Source organism: Henckelia pumila, chromosome 3 (genome assembly GCF_033568475.1).
Source record: "Henckelia pumila isolate YLH828 chromosome 3, ASM3356847v2, whole genome shotgun sequence".
NCBI lineage: Eukaryota > Viridiplantae > Streptophyta > Magnoliopsida > Lamiales > Gesneriaceae > Henckelia > Henckelia pumila.
The window spans coordinates 20,123,441-20,140,228 of NC_133122.1; the positions used below are offsets into that span (position 1 = coordinate 20,123,441).

General features: G+C 32.3%; 1 protein-coding gene across 1 annotated transcript; it reads right to left on the reverse strand.

Moving 5' to 3' along the window:
* Positions 1-9,139: 9,139 nt before the first annotated feature.
* On the reverse strand, positions 9,140-11,065 carry LOC140888206 (uncharacterized). The gene is made up of 3 exons (XM_073295897.1): positions 11,030-11,065; positions 10,055-10,160; positions 9,140-9,291 (listed from the first exon to the last, which is right to left on the reverse strand). Exons 1-3 carry the CDS (start codon positions 11,063-11,065, stop codon positions 9,140-9,142), a joined length of 294 nt encoding a protein of 97 aa, XP_073151998.1.
* Positions 11,066-16,788: the final 5,723 nt, after the last annotated feature.

The following is a 16,788-nucleotide window of genomic DNA, read 5'->3' on the forward strand; positions in this document are numbered from 1 at the left end:
ATTAGATTAATTTAAAATCTTGGTTTTCAAGTAGATCTTGAATTTTCAAAATTTTGTTAAATAAAAGACGATAAATGTATTTTAGAAGCTCTCCCAAAAAATACCTAAGTCATGTAACTTGATTGTTTTGTGATTTTCCACCTTGGCTCCAAGGTGGTGTATATACTTAAAGGCCTTTAATCTTTGTTATGTGATTACTCTTTAAAAAAAACACAAGAAAAGAAAAATTACATCCTACTAAGCATGCTCCATCTCAGTTGCATCCTAATTAAGATGCATGCATGCATGCCCTTATTTAAATGTTAAAATATATCATCCCTAAATAACATAAATTAATAATTATACAAAATTAAAAACATGACTAAGATATATTGCTAAAATATTGTTATATTGTGATTAGGTTTTTCTTGAAATTGAAATTTATTCATTCCTACATTTTCTCATAAACCATTTATTTATATATATATATATATATATATTATATGCAAATGAATTGTATACACATTATATAATAAAATTTATTCAATTAGCCAATAAGTTTACTTAATTAATCAATACAAGAAATTTTTTTAAATTATTACAAATATTAATATTCTTTAGTTATTTATATTATATATATATGATAATAATTTTATTTTTTTATATTAATTAAAGAAATGTGATATGAATATATATTAATGAAACAAAATTTTTTGTACTATGTTCGTTAAATCAAAAAATAATTTTTAAAATACTAAATTTTATGTTATCGATTACTCAATATCTCTCTAAGACTATAAATTAATATAATGTCATGTTCTTGATATTATTAATTTATATAGGTTCTAATAGGACTGAGATATCGTACCAAAATATTAAATTATCGGGATATCGTATCAAAATTTTTTCGATATACAGACATTTTTTCGGTATACCGAATTGTACATATCTGTACGATATCAATATGGATTTTTTTCATACCGAAATTTTAAAATTTCAGTATCATTAATACCAGTATGAATTTTTTTCACATCGATATTTTGGATACGGTATACCGAAAACCCACACATTAGATTTTATTATATATCTATATATACTATATAATACAGAGGCAGCACATCTTAATAACTACTTTGGTATGAATATAAATAGGGACGGATTTAAATAGAGGTAAGAATTTGATTAGACTCATTATAAACTGGTGAAATTTTATTTATATTTTTTGACTGAATGGATATTACAGTGTAGTTTGTTCGGAATTTATATACGTTAAAATACAATAGCATGGTATTTTTAAAATTAAATATTAATATACTATTCGTTTTTAGTTTGATTCAGCATACTACTTCTACTATAATATTCCAACATTAACATTTTGTATTTTTTTTATCGAATAAAAATAACATTTATATTGAGATATATAAGAAATTTTTTTACTTTTTAAAAGAACAGTATATATAAGCTTAATATTCTACTAAAATATTGTGAGACAATCTTACAGATTTTTATTCGTGACAGACACCAACTCTATCTATATTTATAATTAAAATAATAATATTTTTGACATAAAAAATAAAAATTTTTCATGTGTGATCCAAATAAGCACGTCTCACAAAATTGACCATGAGACCATCTCAGAAAAAAATTTGTGTTTGTTGGAACGCAGAATGCTGATATGACATCGAAAAAAAACTGATTTACACTGTGGTGTCTGTGATCCTTGTGCTTGTTTTATTACGGTTTGGCGACACCAAAAACGCTGCAGATACAGCAAGAAACATGGCGAAAGCCGAAAAGTTTACGTTTAGAATCCTCCCTAAAGGACAATTTGTTCCGCCGAAGGGCCGTCGCGTATCCACAACGCGCTGCTGCCTCCGCCTCTCGACGATGATTCTCATCCCTATTAATCAATCTAGCTCCTTTGCTAATAATTGAGTTGAAGTCCTATTGATTCTGTTTGGCCTCGATGCTTTATTATATAACATTCACGTATATCACTTCGACTTTAATGCATTGACCGTTTCCCCTTCCTTCTTCTCGTGAGTGGAGTAAATGAAAAAAATTTAGGGGTGTGGTGGGTTAAGTTGACAAAAATAATTTTAAAAATGTCTTTGATTCTAACCCGACCCGAACCCGAAAATGGCCAACTTGAACTCGAACTCAACTAACTCAATCAACCCGAACCAATCCGATTTTATTTTTTTATTTTTTAACAAAATAATTAAATAAAAATTCAAAACACTCAATAATAATAATAGTAATATTAATTTAATCACATAATAACAAAATCTAAACTTACATATAATTTAAATTTGAACTTTTACTTACAGAAAATTTAAAGTATGCTTATTACAAAAAATAAAAAAAAATTTAAAAAATAAAAATTGTATAAAATAAATATTAAATGACGAAAATCTATTATATCAATATATAATAATTTTTTTCAAACATACAATGTATTAAAAAAATGTTATAAATCTATCTTAGTTTTATATAAAATTAATAATTATTAAAAGTTTTCGGGTCATTTCATGTCAACTCGGGTTGACCCGAACCCAACCTGTTCCCGATTAATTTTTTGGGTCAGCTTTCGAGTCAATCCGATTCGATCCAAACCCAAAAACCTCAACCTTAACCTGATATTTTTTCGATTGAGTCGTGTCGGGTTGGCGGGTTGAGTTGAGTTTTGACACACCTAGAAAAGATGTTCTTACATGATCAAATTATTTATAACGGGTCCGGACCGGACTAGTTAGTTTGACCATGAATCGGACACACAAATCCTATGCAACCCATACCTATGCACCGTTTTAGCAGCTAAACCAGTAAAATTAGTGGAAGTCGGTCTAAAACCAGTTCGACCGAATATCAACCATGATCCGACCGGTGAATCCATTAAAAATCGATCAGATTGGTTCTTCTTTTTTTTTTTTCAAATTATTTTTTTAAAAAAATTCTTGTTTAAGCTTATTTTGATTTTTTTTTCGTTTAACACATATATAATTATATTTGATATTTTAATTATATGTAAGTTATTGTTTAGATTTTAAACTTTGATAAATATATATATATATAAATATATTACTTATATACATCTTTAAGATCCTAAAAATTAAACATATTTTGTTTACTATATTTTTATTTTATTATATTAAGTGTGAAACCACGCCAAATTGATATGTTTGCGTCTGGTCTCTTTGTTTTTTTTTTTTTAACAAATATATTTTTTTTTACAATGATCTAATTGATACCGTACGTTGGTATGACCTCTTTGTTTTGTTTTGTTTTTTTACAGTTATTTAATAAAACTGGATTGATACTAGTATGCAAAAATTGATTATTGAAGCATACAACGCGTGCAATATGATACTAGTTTTATATTATTAATTTATCTAATATATTTAGATGCAGTATTTTAGTTAGTCCGACCGTCCGATTGTATCATTTTTAAAGGGATGATTGGTTTAATTTGATTGTTTATCTGGTTATGAGAAAAATGATTTATAACATACTTGATATTCCCATAGTTAAAGCTCATCGAATTCGATTAATTTATTATTGTATCGGCCCGAAATCTCACTAATTGAAATAAAAATGACACTACTATTATTCATGAATCATGACACTTTGATCATCCTGCAACGAAATCCATTACACCGAGAAATTACACAACTTTCGTTTGGACATGTATTTAAAAAACGATTTTAGTATTTTATAAGTGAAAAAAACTTAAAATATGTGTTTGGATAAAAATTTTGTAAATTATTTTTGAAAACTATTTTTTTAAAAAGTGTTTTCCAAGTATACTTTTTAAAGAACATTTGAAAGGTATTTTTAGATGTTTTTAGCATTGAATCATGGAAGAAAAAGATGAAAAACATACTTTTGAAATGTTAAAATGTTTTTATAGAATAGTTGTCCAAACACATATTTATTTTTAAAACAAATTTAAAAAACATTTTATAAAAAGTTTTTAAAATTAAAACACTTCTATAAAAACGTTTTATAAGTAAATGTACAAACGAAACCATGCAAATTTTAAAACGTTTTATAAAAAAGTTGGTCTCATTATTATTTTTATGTCATAATGCAAATTTTAAAAGGATCAAATTATATTTTTGGTTTGGTAACTTGCTTATTTTCATTTTGAGTGTATCAATATTTCATAAGTGTGTTTGATGCAAAAAAATTATTTTCATTTTGGTCATATAAATGATAAAATTGATCGATTTACAATCTTAAACACAAAACATTTGTAATTTTTATTTTAATCATTTGTCATCGTAGAACTAACATGACATCGAGAAATGATGATCGATGATATGTCATCGAAAATTATTGATGTGGCCACATAATTGATAACATGATCAGAAATGGAACGAAAATATAAATTACAAAACCCTATATAATTTTCCCAGAAATATATTTGCTTCTTTTTTTTTTTTGTGAAGAGATGTGATATTATTTAAAAATCCAAATGTTTGAATAATTTAAAATTAAAAAAATACATTTTAGTAATTTAAAAAATATTGAAAATTAATGAGATATGGTTCTTTGAAAAAAATCGTAATCATTTACTAATATAATTAACTCCGTTCATGTATTCGTTGCGCAATTAGCACAATACTGAATTAGAACATGACTACTTTGCGATACAGTTTAACCTACCTTATGAATATTAGTGTAATCACAAATATGATGTTTATTTTTCATTTTGGGTATTATTTTTTTAGTAAATTTTAACGTGTCCTTCTTCTTTTTTAAGAATACGTGCTCTGTCTGACTATATCTATATTGTACAATATAGTTTGAAAAATTTTATGTGAAAATTTGTATATCGTACTGCTATTTTTTCAAATGCAATCATTCCAACATATTTAAATATAGTAACTAAATATATCATATTAATTAATATTACTTATATTAATCATTTATTTCTCTCAATACATATATATATAGATATTAAGATATAATGTAAAATTATAGTTTGCCATATATTACCAAATTTAAGACTTACTTATAATAATATTTAATAATTATAAGTTTAATCAATTAATATCTTAGTTTTAAATTTTGTTAATAGTATTAAAATATATTTTAAAAATAAATATTATAATATCTTTCTAATTTAATAATATCTTTCTAATGTAATAGTTTTATTATATCTCAATATACCATAAATATTTGATATTCTTGTATTAAATAAAATATTTGTTATTTTGTAGTATCTTTTATGCAATTAATAATAGTTATACCGAAATATATAGTGATGGCCGTTAAGCTCCTAAAACAGAGCTTATAAGTTATTTTTAGGTAAACAATCTCGTCTAAAAGAGAAAGAAATATTTTTTTTTTATAAAAAAAAAAAAGAAAAAGAAAAAAAGGAAGAGTGACTGTCAGTATTTGTTCTATATATTTTCAATTACAAACGACTTTCCATATAAACGACAATATATATGCTATATAAACGCTGGTAATTCATTCGTACGTGACCACAAATTCTCAGCAAAAATTTCCCCAACAGTGAAGAAGATGAAGATTATTTATAGTGTGGTGTCCATTATCTTTTTGCTTGTTTTGTTAGGGTTTGGAAACACCACCAACTGCGCAGATGAGGCCAGGAATATTGCGAAAGCCCGGAAGTTTACCTTTGGAATCCTCCCAAAAAGGGTACCCATTCCGCCGGAAGGGCCGTCGCCCATACATAACAAGCAGCCGCCGTCTCCGTCGCTCACGGTGAACGACCCCCTTCCCTGATTCTTCCTATGCGATAATTTGATATATATATGTGTTTTCAGTATTAATTATGTATCTTGTGATCGTATAATTTTTTTGTCATTCTTTTTGTCCAAATCCACCGAATATTGATTATTTGGCAAGGATGATCTTTTCATGGCTCATGCGACAAAAATAACGTCTATACTAGATCTATATTAATATAGATTTTAAATATATTTAAACAAAAACAAAGGGAGACAACACGCTTCTTTTCTCTTATTTTGAAATATATTAAGTATCCTTTTGCCTTATTTTTCGCATTTGTTTTATCTATGCTAGTGACCGCAGCATATGCTTTGCTTGTGCAATATAATATATATTAACGACAGTAATCACGTGTTCGATAATTTGATATAAATAGAGAGAAATTAATTGTAAAAAAAAATTGTGTAAATAATTTAATAGAAATTGATAAATGATGAAATTTGAGGAAAAAAAAAAGAAAGATAAAGATAAAAGAAGATAAGGATGTTAGAGAAAAGTCAAGGATAATCTAGTGGATCTAAAATAAAAGAGATGTGTGTTAATTTAGGGGTAAAATGAGAACAATTTTTGGTGTGATTTGACATACCAAAATCGGTTAGTCTCAGGAGACACGGGTTAACCCTACCCATATTTATTATAATAAGTAATACCTTTGTTATAACATGTAATATTTTTTAATGAATAACTCGTATATGTAATATTTTTTAATGAATAACTCATATAAGAGACTCGTCTCAAAAAATGACCATTGAGATCGTCTCGTAGAGTTTTTGTCCTTAAAGTAACACTCTTGTGATATCATCTCATCCGTGAGATGGGTCAACCCTACCCATATTTATAATAATAAGTAATACTTTGGCATAAAATATAATATTTTTCAATGGATAACCGATATAAGAGACTCATCCTTAAAAAATGACCCTTGAAACCTTCTCATAGGAGTTTTTGTCAAAAATTATTCAATGGTTCATTGCTTTTGGAGTGAAAAAAGACTAAAGCCAAATAATAAAAATCGTCCGATATTCAAGTCAAAATTATCCAAAAATCATGACGAAGAAACTTGAAATACCAAAATGAAACTTACCTAGAAAAAAGGGAAGTAACTCCCTATATATAGACTAATTTCTAACATTGGGAAAGGGTTTTTACCCTAAATCCCTAATGAGCCCTATATTAATGGGCCTAAAAATTTATATTGAGGTCCACAAGTTCAGTTTAACTTAATGGATTTTTATTTTGAAATGTTGTTACCCCATAAATACCTACAAACCCACTTTTATATTTAGTGAATAATTTTAGTGAATACTTAAAATACATATAACCCATCACTAATAATAATTTATTTCTCGAATATATGATATGAAAGGTCTCAACATTTGTATATAAATATCCTAATAATATGATAGAGATCAATTAATCATGGTCAAAATTATTAGTTTTTTTTTTTGTTTTGGGATACAAAACATGAATAATTGTAATTAACATTTAGTGAACCAAATTCTAATGAATTTTAACTCTAATCCGTTATATAACACGTCTAAATCATCCACATTTGATTATTATGTCATAAAATACCGTGTCGTTTTTAATAAACACAACAAAATCCAGTCAACGTTTATATCAAATCAAATAATAATATTAATAATAATAATAAATAAGATAAACCAAAAATTCTATTACACGTTCATTGAGCCTTTTAAGTTTTAAGCCAAAACTATACACTTGTACTGTTTTACAATTCACATTTAAATAGGGTAAATATGGGATAGTCCCAAAAAAGTACTTATAATTGTATTATAAACCGACATAAACAATAGAATGGGTAGCTCCCAAATAGAAAAACTTCCCTTGATCTCTTTCTTTTTGGCACTTATGCTTTTAGGTATCACTTTCGGAACTCAGGCCGCCGTTTTGACCGCCAACGCCCCGTCTTGGCCGCCACATTCAATGATATTTCATAAGTTACCTAGGGGTCTTATACCTCCTTCGGGCCCAAGTCCTAAGATCAACGGCGCGCCAAAGTGGAGTCTCCTTTCACGTGAGGCTGAAGATTGACATTTGTTCTATTCTCGTTTTTATTGTATTTGTGTGATAAAAAGTTGGGGATACTGTTAACTTTCCCGATGATTTACATCTAAATGCATGGAATAATACAGGCACTTTATTTAATATTTTAAAAAGAAACGTAAAAAATATATAAATCGCTTATTAATTAGTTTAAAACATGTACAAGACGCAAGGAAGTCCGGTGAGAAAGTGGGCTTCCTCGCCCCAATTGATCCTCGCCCTCGAAGGAGCGAGGATATAGCACGAGGAGTCTTCTTCGTGCGATGATGCAGGCTGGACTTGTGCGGAAGGTGATCAATCCCAGCTTTTTTTTTTCATTTTTATTTTTTATTTATTTTTTAAAAAAAATGGTCATCATCTAATTGTCAGATTAATCTAGCCATTGTATCATATTAATCTAACCTTTAACATTATTAAAAATAATTACGAAAATTAATAATAAAAAATCGTTTAATTTTTTTTATAAAAAAATAAAAAAAATACCTCCAACGGCTACTAACGACTATGTTTTTCATTCTTCTATAAATACTCTCCATTACTCCTTCATAAATTCACAACTTCTTATACTTTCATTCTACAAAAAGTAAATTTTTTCATCTTTGATTTAATTCAATCCAAATCCGAAAATGAATCCATGGAACAGTGATGATCTCAATTCTCCTTCACTAAAATTTTTGCAATTCAATTCTCAATGGATTGGTCTTTCCCTTCAATTCTCAATGGATTGGTCTTTTCCAATCTCAATACTCCGATGAGCAAATGTTGAGTCACGCGTTCAATCAAACTCAAGTAGATAAATACAAATATTATGAATATGTACAAGAATATTTGCTAACAAAAGAAAGTTTTACTCCAAATCTATCACATATTTTCACTATAAATTTTCCTAAAAAAATCAAAATTTTCAAATTTCTTTTCTTTCCAAACCCCAACTTTCAGTATCACAAAACAATCACGTGCTTCACCAACCCAGAGATGGCGAATGTCGCACGAGAAGACATTCAAGATTTAACGAAACACTTTTATTCTCATGCTTCATATACCACACAATACTTCGTATAACACCAAATTTACGGCAAAAAATTTGGGATTGATCGAAGAAATGACAAAGTTTCCTGTCAAAATTCATTAATTATGATAGTACTAGATATGCAATATTTTTTTAAAAAAATAATTAATATTTTGAATATTTTTGCTTTCAAGCTAAATTGTCAACTTATAATTCATACAAAAAGACATGATAGGATCCAAAGATATAATAATAAAATTAATATATATGTAATTATCTGCGACAACGTTGTACTAACGCACTCTACTCTCATACATTATATTAACCATCTTTTGTTTCTTCTCTCTCGGAAGAATCCAATTGTATTTTGTGGAGTCTTTGAGTTGTCTCTGTTAATTCAGACGCTTTTTCCTCTCTTTTCTTGGTGTAGGCCTCAAAGAACTCTTTGTTCTCTTTCTCTAGCTCCTTCCACACTAAGTATGACATTTAATTTATAATGCAAACCACAAATAACGACATAGATTATATATATTTATTTATTTTAATTAAGCATATGATATTGTTGCCTCTTCAACTACATGATCATTTCATTCAATTCATGAGATCTTCTACTTACATTGTTTTGCACGCAAAGAATTGGTTCAAGTCAAAAAAATGGGATAAAATAAATAAAAATATAAGATTGTATAATGTATTTCTCCAACAAATTGAATTAATTCATTTTTGAAAAAGATACCATATCAATGTAGTTGTTAATTTTTCTCCAGCGCGCTCCCGCCTATATAATGTGCTCTCATGTGACTTCACACAAAGATCAGACTCTACAAGTTTAAGTGTGTTTGATAGTACGCGTGAGAGTTTAGGCATAAAAGAAAAGATAAACATTTATAATCTTTACCATATTTTTTACAAAAAAATGAACTATGTTGGTGGATACAAAAGGTTAGGGAATGCCTTTGGAGGAGTTTTGTCTTTGTGGTGAAGGTTCAAAGGGAATTAACTTTAAATTTTCCTTTTCTGGTCAAAAAAAATTTGTATTGCATAATATTTTATTTAAAAACTTCCACTTAATTTGTGATTTTGAAAATGTCGTACCTGTCATGCTTAATCCGCTCGCGTTTATTCATGAGGTTGATTGCTTCATGTTTATTAATACTCGTTTTATATCTGACGTTTTTTAAAACAAATCTGAAGCACAGAGTATATATAGTATAGTGAATTATTAATGTTATTAACCTGTGGAAGTAATAATTGGTTGGATATTTGCATGTTTGGAGAGTGTTTCCATGCATTCCTCTTTGCTCATGTTGAACGTTATGCACGTCTCTATCAAGTGTTGTACCTGTTTTAATTTGACCACCAATCAATCAATTTTATATATATATATATATATATATATATATGATTTATATCTCAACCTTTATTATGTTTGCAGCTGCGTATATTTTAGAGTTTAATCATAAGGTGAAAGTACGTATATATAACATTTCATCAGAATGAAGATATATTATCGAAGACAACATGAAAAATAAGGTAACAAATTCATGCAAACTTTGGAATACGAGCGAAAATTATGATTGTGGTCTTGTAAGTAGACTTCTTTTGGATTTTATAATGCAGTTAACTTGTCAAAGTTTAGTTTCTCTAATAACTTAGATTTTGTTTGTACTTTAAATTTTTTTTTTTTGTTTGAAATCACTAAATCCAATTAATATTGTTTATTTTCTCTTCTAGGTGGCTCATCATGTGAAGATACTAAAGCATATATTACATATATTAAAAAAATCTACTTAAGAAAAATGAAAAAAAAAAAATGTTTCCTTCCATTTTGAGATATTGGGTATCGTTTTTCTAGCTCCTTTATTTTTGCTTAAACTGATTTAATGTTTGTAACATTGCACCATAATAGCACGTGGGAAAGAATCGGTGTTAATAAGTAATATTTATTGGATCCAGTGATCTCAGACAAAAAATAATATTGATAACAAAAAAATAAAATCCAAATTATTAGATGAAACACAAACTTTGACAAGTTGCATTGCCGTGCTAAAATCTAAAATAAGCAAACTTCCATCACCGAACCTAAATTTCCCGCAATACGATGTAAAATAGGGAGAAACTAGATTTTAATTTGTATATTATTCGAATTTTTTTCTTCCCATCACATACGAAGAAAAGAAATTAATCTAGTGAATAGTTAAATAATCTCACCGTGTGGATGTATTGAGCAGAAGAGTCTGATGCCATGATGTATGTTCTTCCACAAAATTAATCAAAATTTTCTGAAGATATATGTTGGGAGAGAAAAAGGGGGAGGTACGTATTTAGGTGGATGGATAACTTTTAGATATGGGAATGATGGGATTGAAGAAATTAAATAGGTCCAGAAACCTGCATGAGTGAGGATCTTATTACATGAATGAGGATCTTATATCTATACAATTTAATAATGAATGAATCTCTTATAATAACTACTTTCGTCAAATTAATGGATGAACAAAAATGTCACTTACTACTTATAACTACCATTTTTTTAATTTTTTTTCGATTTAAAAATATAAAAAAATATTCATTATTTTTAGATGTAATATAAACTATTTATGTAACACTCGGTATTTTTAATTACATAAATCCGCCTGCATAATTAAGATATTTAATTATTTAAATTTATGATTTATGGGTTAAATAATTATGTGAAGTATTTATGCATGATTTAATTTATTTTTAAGCATTTAACCCATAATCAGTGATTTTTATGATTTTTAGTATTTTTTTATTATTTAATCGCGTAGACGGGACCGTGGACGGACGAGATGACAACTTTCTAGCCAAATTATTTTATGAGCCTTTTTGGAGCCTTAAAATATTATTTTGAGTTTTATTATCTCAAAATTTTAAGTATTTAATTTTATTTAATTTTAGGGGTCATTTTTATCCAAAATTAGTCAAAATATTGACTTTTTAGTATTTTTAAAATTTCCCTAAATTATTATTTCGAGATTTTATTTAGGTGATCAGATTTTTAAATGTTTATTTAAGAGTTTAAGTTGTATATTAATTATTTAAAACTTTTTTATTTAATTATTTAACCTATATTCTAATTAACCTAAAATTTAAACCTAATCTACCAAACCAAACTAGCCGATCATTTGTTTCCTCCTATCAGCCGTCATTCACCCCCATCACCTTCTTCTTCGACCTACCAACCTCCAAGGAGACTCCATAGCCATTTTTCGAAGGTTCCAAGCAAGCCAAGGCATCCCGTCGTCGCCCCGTCGTCCCGAAGCCCGTCGTACACGCTTCTAACTCTACAAATCGGTATTAAGGCATGATTTTCTTCACTTTTCAAACCTATATCAGTGTATGTATGTGTGTGGGTGTGTAACATCAGAATCGATATATTTGACAGCAAACTTTTCGATTTTTCCTCCTCTAATGCTCTCGGTTTTTGACATTTTGATTGCATGCTCACGTTTTCATGTCCATGGCTAGGTGGGCTGCTGGTCCACGGTTAGAGGGGTTCTTTGGGGTCCCTAAGGTCGAATGGTAGGGTCGGACAAGGGCTGGAATGGGCTAGGACCGGGCTGGTTCGAACTGAACCATGATCGGCCATTTTTCTGCGCAGCTTAGGTTATGGTGGAAGAGGGTTCGGGGTAGGCTAAGGGGGCAGCATGGGGTTCGGACCAGGGGGTGGTTCGAACCGGCAGGACCCTGGGAAGGTCCTGCCGGCGGGGCTCCGGCCACGGTGGCCGGAGCTGGGCCTTGAAGGCCTGCTGCTCGCGCAGCCGAGGAGGAGGGAAAGAAGGATGGTTAGGGTTACGGGTGCTAGGGTTTATGGTGGGTCCGGGTCGGGTCAGGTGGTCCGGGTCGGGTCTAAAATAATATGGGTTAAGTTAGTCGGGTCCGGGTCCGGGTTATTTTATTTGGGCTCGGGTATTTTTATTTTTAAGTTTTTAAGTTAATTAGGAATTTAATGGACTAATTAAATTCCCAAAAAAATTTAATTAGTACCATTTAATTTATTTGGGTTCCATTAATTTATTTTGGGTTATTTTATTTATTTTTGGGCTTTTAATAAATTTTATTTAAATTTTTAAGTTGGCCAGAAATTTTTATGGGCTTGGGAGCCCATGAAATTTATTGGGCCTGTTAGTGGGCTTTTTGGGCCCATTGGGCCAGTGACAGTGTTATTGGGCCTAAGTTAGTCTTAATGGGCTTTGGTTGATTTATGGGCCAAGTCTTAAGTTAATGGGCTTGCATGTCTAGGGCCAGCAGCTGTATCAAACCATGAGAAATTTGCATGTGTCCTGAGTTTATATTTAATTATTTTTATGCATGAAAAATTATTTGAATATTTATATGATATTAGAAAATAAATTAAATATAAATGAAGGACACACAATTTATTTAAATACATGCATTCATGAAATCCATTTTTATGCTATGATTTAATTTCTATGGTTGAGCAAATAAAATATTTTAGTTGGAAATTGAAGTAGTGTGGCCATTTATGTATGGGCAGTTTCTGCCATTTATGTATGGGCAGTTTTCTGCCATTTATGTATGGGTGGTTCGCCACCAGCCTCGTACGATGGTTTCTTAGACTGATCAGTCGCACTATGGGTCACACTTACGGATAGGACCATTCGATGTTCAGAAAATAAATGCTCAACAACTCATGTATGTATGATATTATGTATGTTATGTATGTTTATTTATGTAATTTATGTTATGTAATTTTTTAAGCATGCTCATTCATGTATATGTATGTATTAGTAATAAATTGATTTAAATTATTTTAAACCCTTGTTAGTATGCATGTTGGGCCTCTAGGCTCACTACACTGATATGGTGCAGGTGAGTACGTAGAGGAGCAGGTTACTCCTACCGGTGGTGAGGATGTATGAGCAGTGCGGCAGTAGCCCCGTGACCGTGACAGCTTCTGAGTCACCATGCTTGAGTCTTATGATACATTTTATTACATTTTTAATACTTTTAAGGGTTGAGATGTTTGAATATTTTATTTAGTATTTTTAGTGCATGCACACAATTTTAATTATTTTATTTATGCAGTATATTTTAATTATGGTGTTGACTCAGATAATTATTTAATTTAAAGAATGCATTTTTCTTTAGTGTTTAATTATTTAGTTATTTAGTCATGTATTTATTTTTAAATATTTTATTCTGTGCATATATGTATGGGCATATATGTACATATATTTATTTAGTAGTAAAAAAAAAAAAAAAAAAAATTTTCCGCATATTTATTTATTAGAGAGTTAGGGTCGTTTCAGTTGGTATCAGAGCACGGTCCTTGGAGGGGTCACTACTGCTATGCGAGCTCAGAAATCCACGCTACCGGTCTGTAAGTTTTAATGTTATTAGTATGATTTAAATTTCTAGAATTTAAGTTAGCCTTAATTTTAAAACACTTAGTTATGCAAGGCGATTTACGTAAATAAATATGTGGTGGTGCAGAATGCCTCCCAGACAGGTGAACCGACGTGGGAGACCTCCACATCCACCTCCACCTCCACCGCCACCTCAGCAGCACCCCATGACAGCACTGGAGCAGGCCAGTGCCACGATGATGGCGGGTATTACTGCCTTGCTGGAGCAGCAGGCAGCCCGTCCCAGACTGTCCCACGAGGAGGACGTCGCAGAGAGGTTCCAGAAGAAGGGGCCTAAGGAGTTCTTGGGGACCACCGATCCTTTGGTGGCTGAGGGATGGATTCGCTCTCTTGAGTCCATCTTCGACTATATGGGGATCACAGACACCGACAGGGTGAGCTGTGCGACATACATGATGCGAGGCGATGCAGCCCTTTGGTGGGAGGGTGCAGTCAGAGGAGTCCATCTACCTACACTGACGTGGGCTGAGTTCAGGCGTATCTTCTACGCCAAATATTTCACTGAGGATGTGCGCAGTCGCATGATCCGGGAGTTCATGAGTCTCCGTCAGGGAGACAGATCTGTGGTGGAGTACGTGAGCCAGTATGAGAGGGGCTGTCATTTTGTGCCCATGATTGCTGATAGTCCGCAGGAGAAGCTGCGACAGTTTGTTGAGGGCCTGAAGGCTGAGATCAGGCATGACGTGCGTATGGCAGACGTCTTTACATATGAGTCTGCAGTCAGCAGGGCCTTGCGTTCCGAGGAGGGACGGAGGGAGATACAGAGAGAGCAACAGGGTAAGAGGCAGTTTGTGCAGACAGGGTATCAGCGACCATCTTCGCAGCCACCTGCGAAGAAGCAGGTTACAGGGCCATCTAAGGGCCCGAATCAGCAGAGGCCTCAGGGGAAGCCACAGCAGCAGACTAGGGGCGGGGCCCCTACTCCAGGGAGATATCCAGTGTGTCCGAAGTGCCAGAAGATGCATTCCGGGCAGTGTCTATTGGGAGCAGGAGTCTGCTATCGTTGCAAGGAGCCAGGGCATCAGATTGCCAACTGCCCGCAGAGGCAGAATGTCAGTGGGAGAGTTTATGTGATGCAGGCTGAGGAGGCAGACCCAGATACCTCCTTGATCACCGGTATACCTAATCCCTAGAACTTTTTCAATTCTTTGCTTTTGTTTAAATTGCGATTATATCTGAATGCATGTTACATGAGTTTAATTATCAGCATGCTAGAATAAGAATTTTGTTTCTTTGTGATTAGAATTAAGGAATTGTAGTGTTTTAACCTTGGGAGCATAGTGGTATGGATTGTTGGGAATCTTCTGCGTGCAGGGAGAATTCTAGTTGGAGGCAACTCCACGTTTGCGTTGCTAGATTCAGGAGCCACGCATTCGTTTATCTCCCGGGATTTTATCAGACGGATAGGCATTACACCAGAGGTTGTAGACAGTGGTTACGATGTTACCATGCCATCCGGACAGATTATCACTACCACTAGTGTCATCAGGGATCTGGCATTGGAGCTGCAGGGACACTCCATTCGAGCAGATTTAGTGGTTCTTCCATTGACCGGGTTTGACATGATTTTGGGTATGGACTGGCTATCAGTTAATGGAGCTTCGATTGATTTCCGACGTAGGACAGTATCAGTGAAGCCAGCAGGAGGTGAGATGTTTACTTTCTTTGCATCTCAGTCTAGCAGTATTCCTCAGATGATATCACTTGTTCGTGCGAGGAAACTGTTGCGCAATGGATGTCAGGGATTTCTTGCTAGTGTGGTCACTACCTCCGATGTTTCTAGCAGGTCTTTATCAGATATAGAGGTGGTACGTGACTATCCAGATGTTTTTCCTGACGATGTTGCAGGAGTTCCACCAGTGAGGGAGGTGGAGTTCAGTATTGAGTTGCTGCCGGATACTGTGCCTATCTCTAAGGCACCGTATCGACTTGCTCCTACAGAGATGAGAGATTTGAAGGAGCAGATTCAGGAGCTGTTGGAGAAGGGCTTTGTTCGTCCTAGTTTTTCTCCATGGGGAGCTCCAGTGTTGTTTGTGAAGAAGAAGGACGGCAGCATGAGATTGTGCATTGACTACCGAGAGCTCAACAGAGTCACAGTGAAGAATAAGTATCCACTACCGAGGATAGAGGATTTATTCGATCAGTTGCAGGGAGCTTCGGTATTCTCCAAGATCGATCTGCGATCTGGTTACCATCAGTTGAGGGTCAGAGATTCAGACGTGTCTAAGACTGCCTTTAGGACACGATATGGACACTATGAGTTCTTGGTGATACCCTTTGGGTTAACCAATGCTCCAGCAGTGTTTATGGATCTTATGCATCGTGTTTTCCAGCCATATCTAGATCAGTTTGTCATTGTATTCATTGATGACATATTGATCTACTCGAGGAGCATTGAGGAGCACACACAGCATTTGCATACAGCCTTGCGGACTTTGAGGGAGCATCGACTGTTTGCAAAGTTCAGTAAGTGTGAGTTTTGGTTGGAGCAGGTGGCGTTTCTAGGTCACATTATTTCTAGAGATGGGATTGCAGTGGATCAGTCCAAGGTGCAGG

Coding starts and splice junctions, on each gene's coding strand:
- LOC140888206 (XM_073295897.1), bottom strand. CDS start 11,065: ATGGCATCAGACTCTTCTGCTCAATACATCCACACG. Junction 10,161..11,029: donor CTGCTCAATACATCCACACG/GTGAGATTATTT, acceptor AAATTAAAACAG/GTACAACACTTGATAGAGAC. Junction 9,292..10,054: donor ACCAATTATTACTTCCACAG/GTTAATAACATT, acceptor TGTCATACTTAG/TGTGGAAGGAGCTAGAGAAA.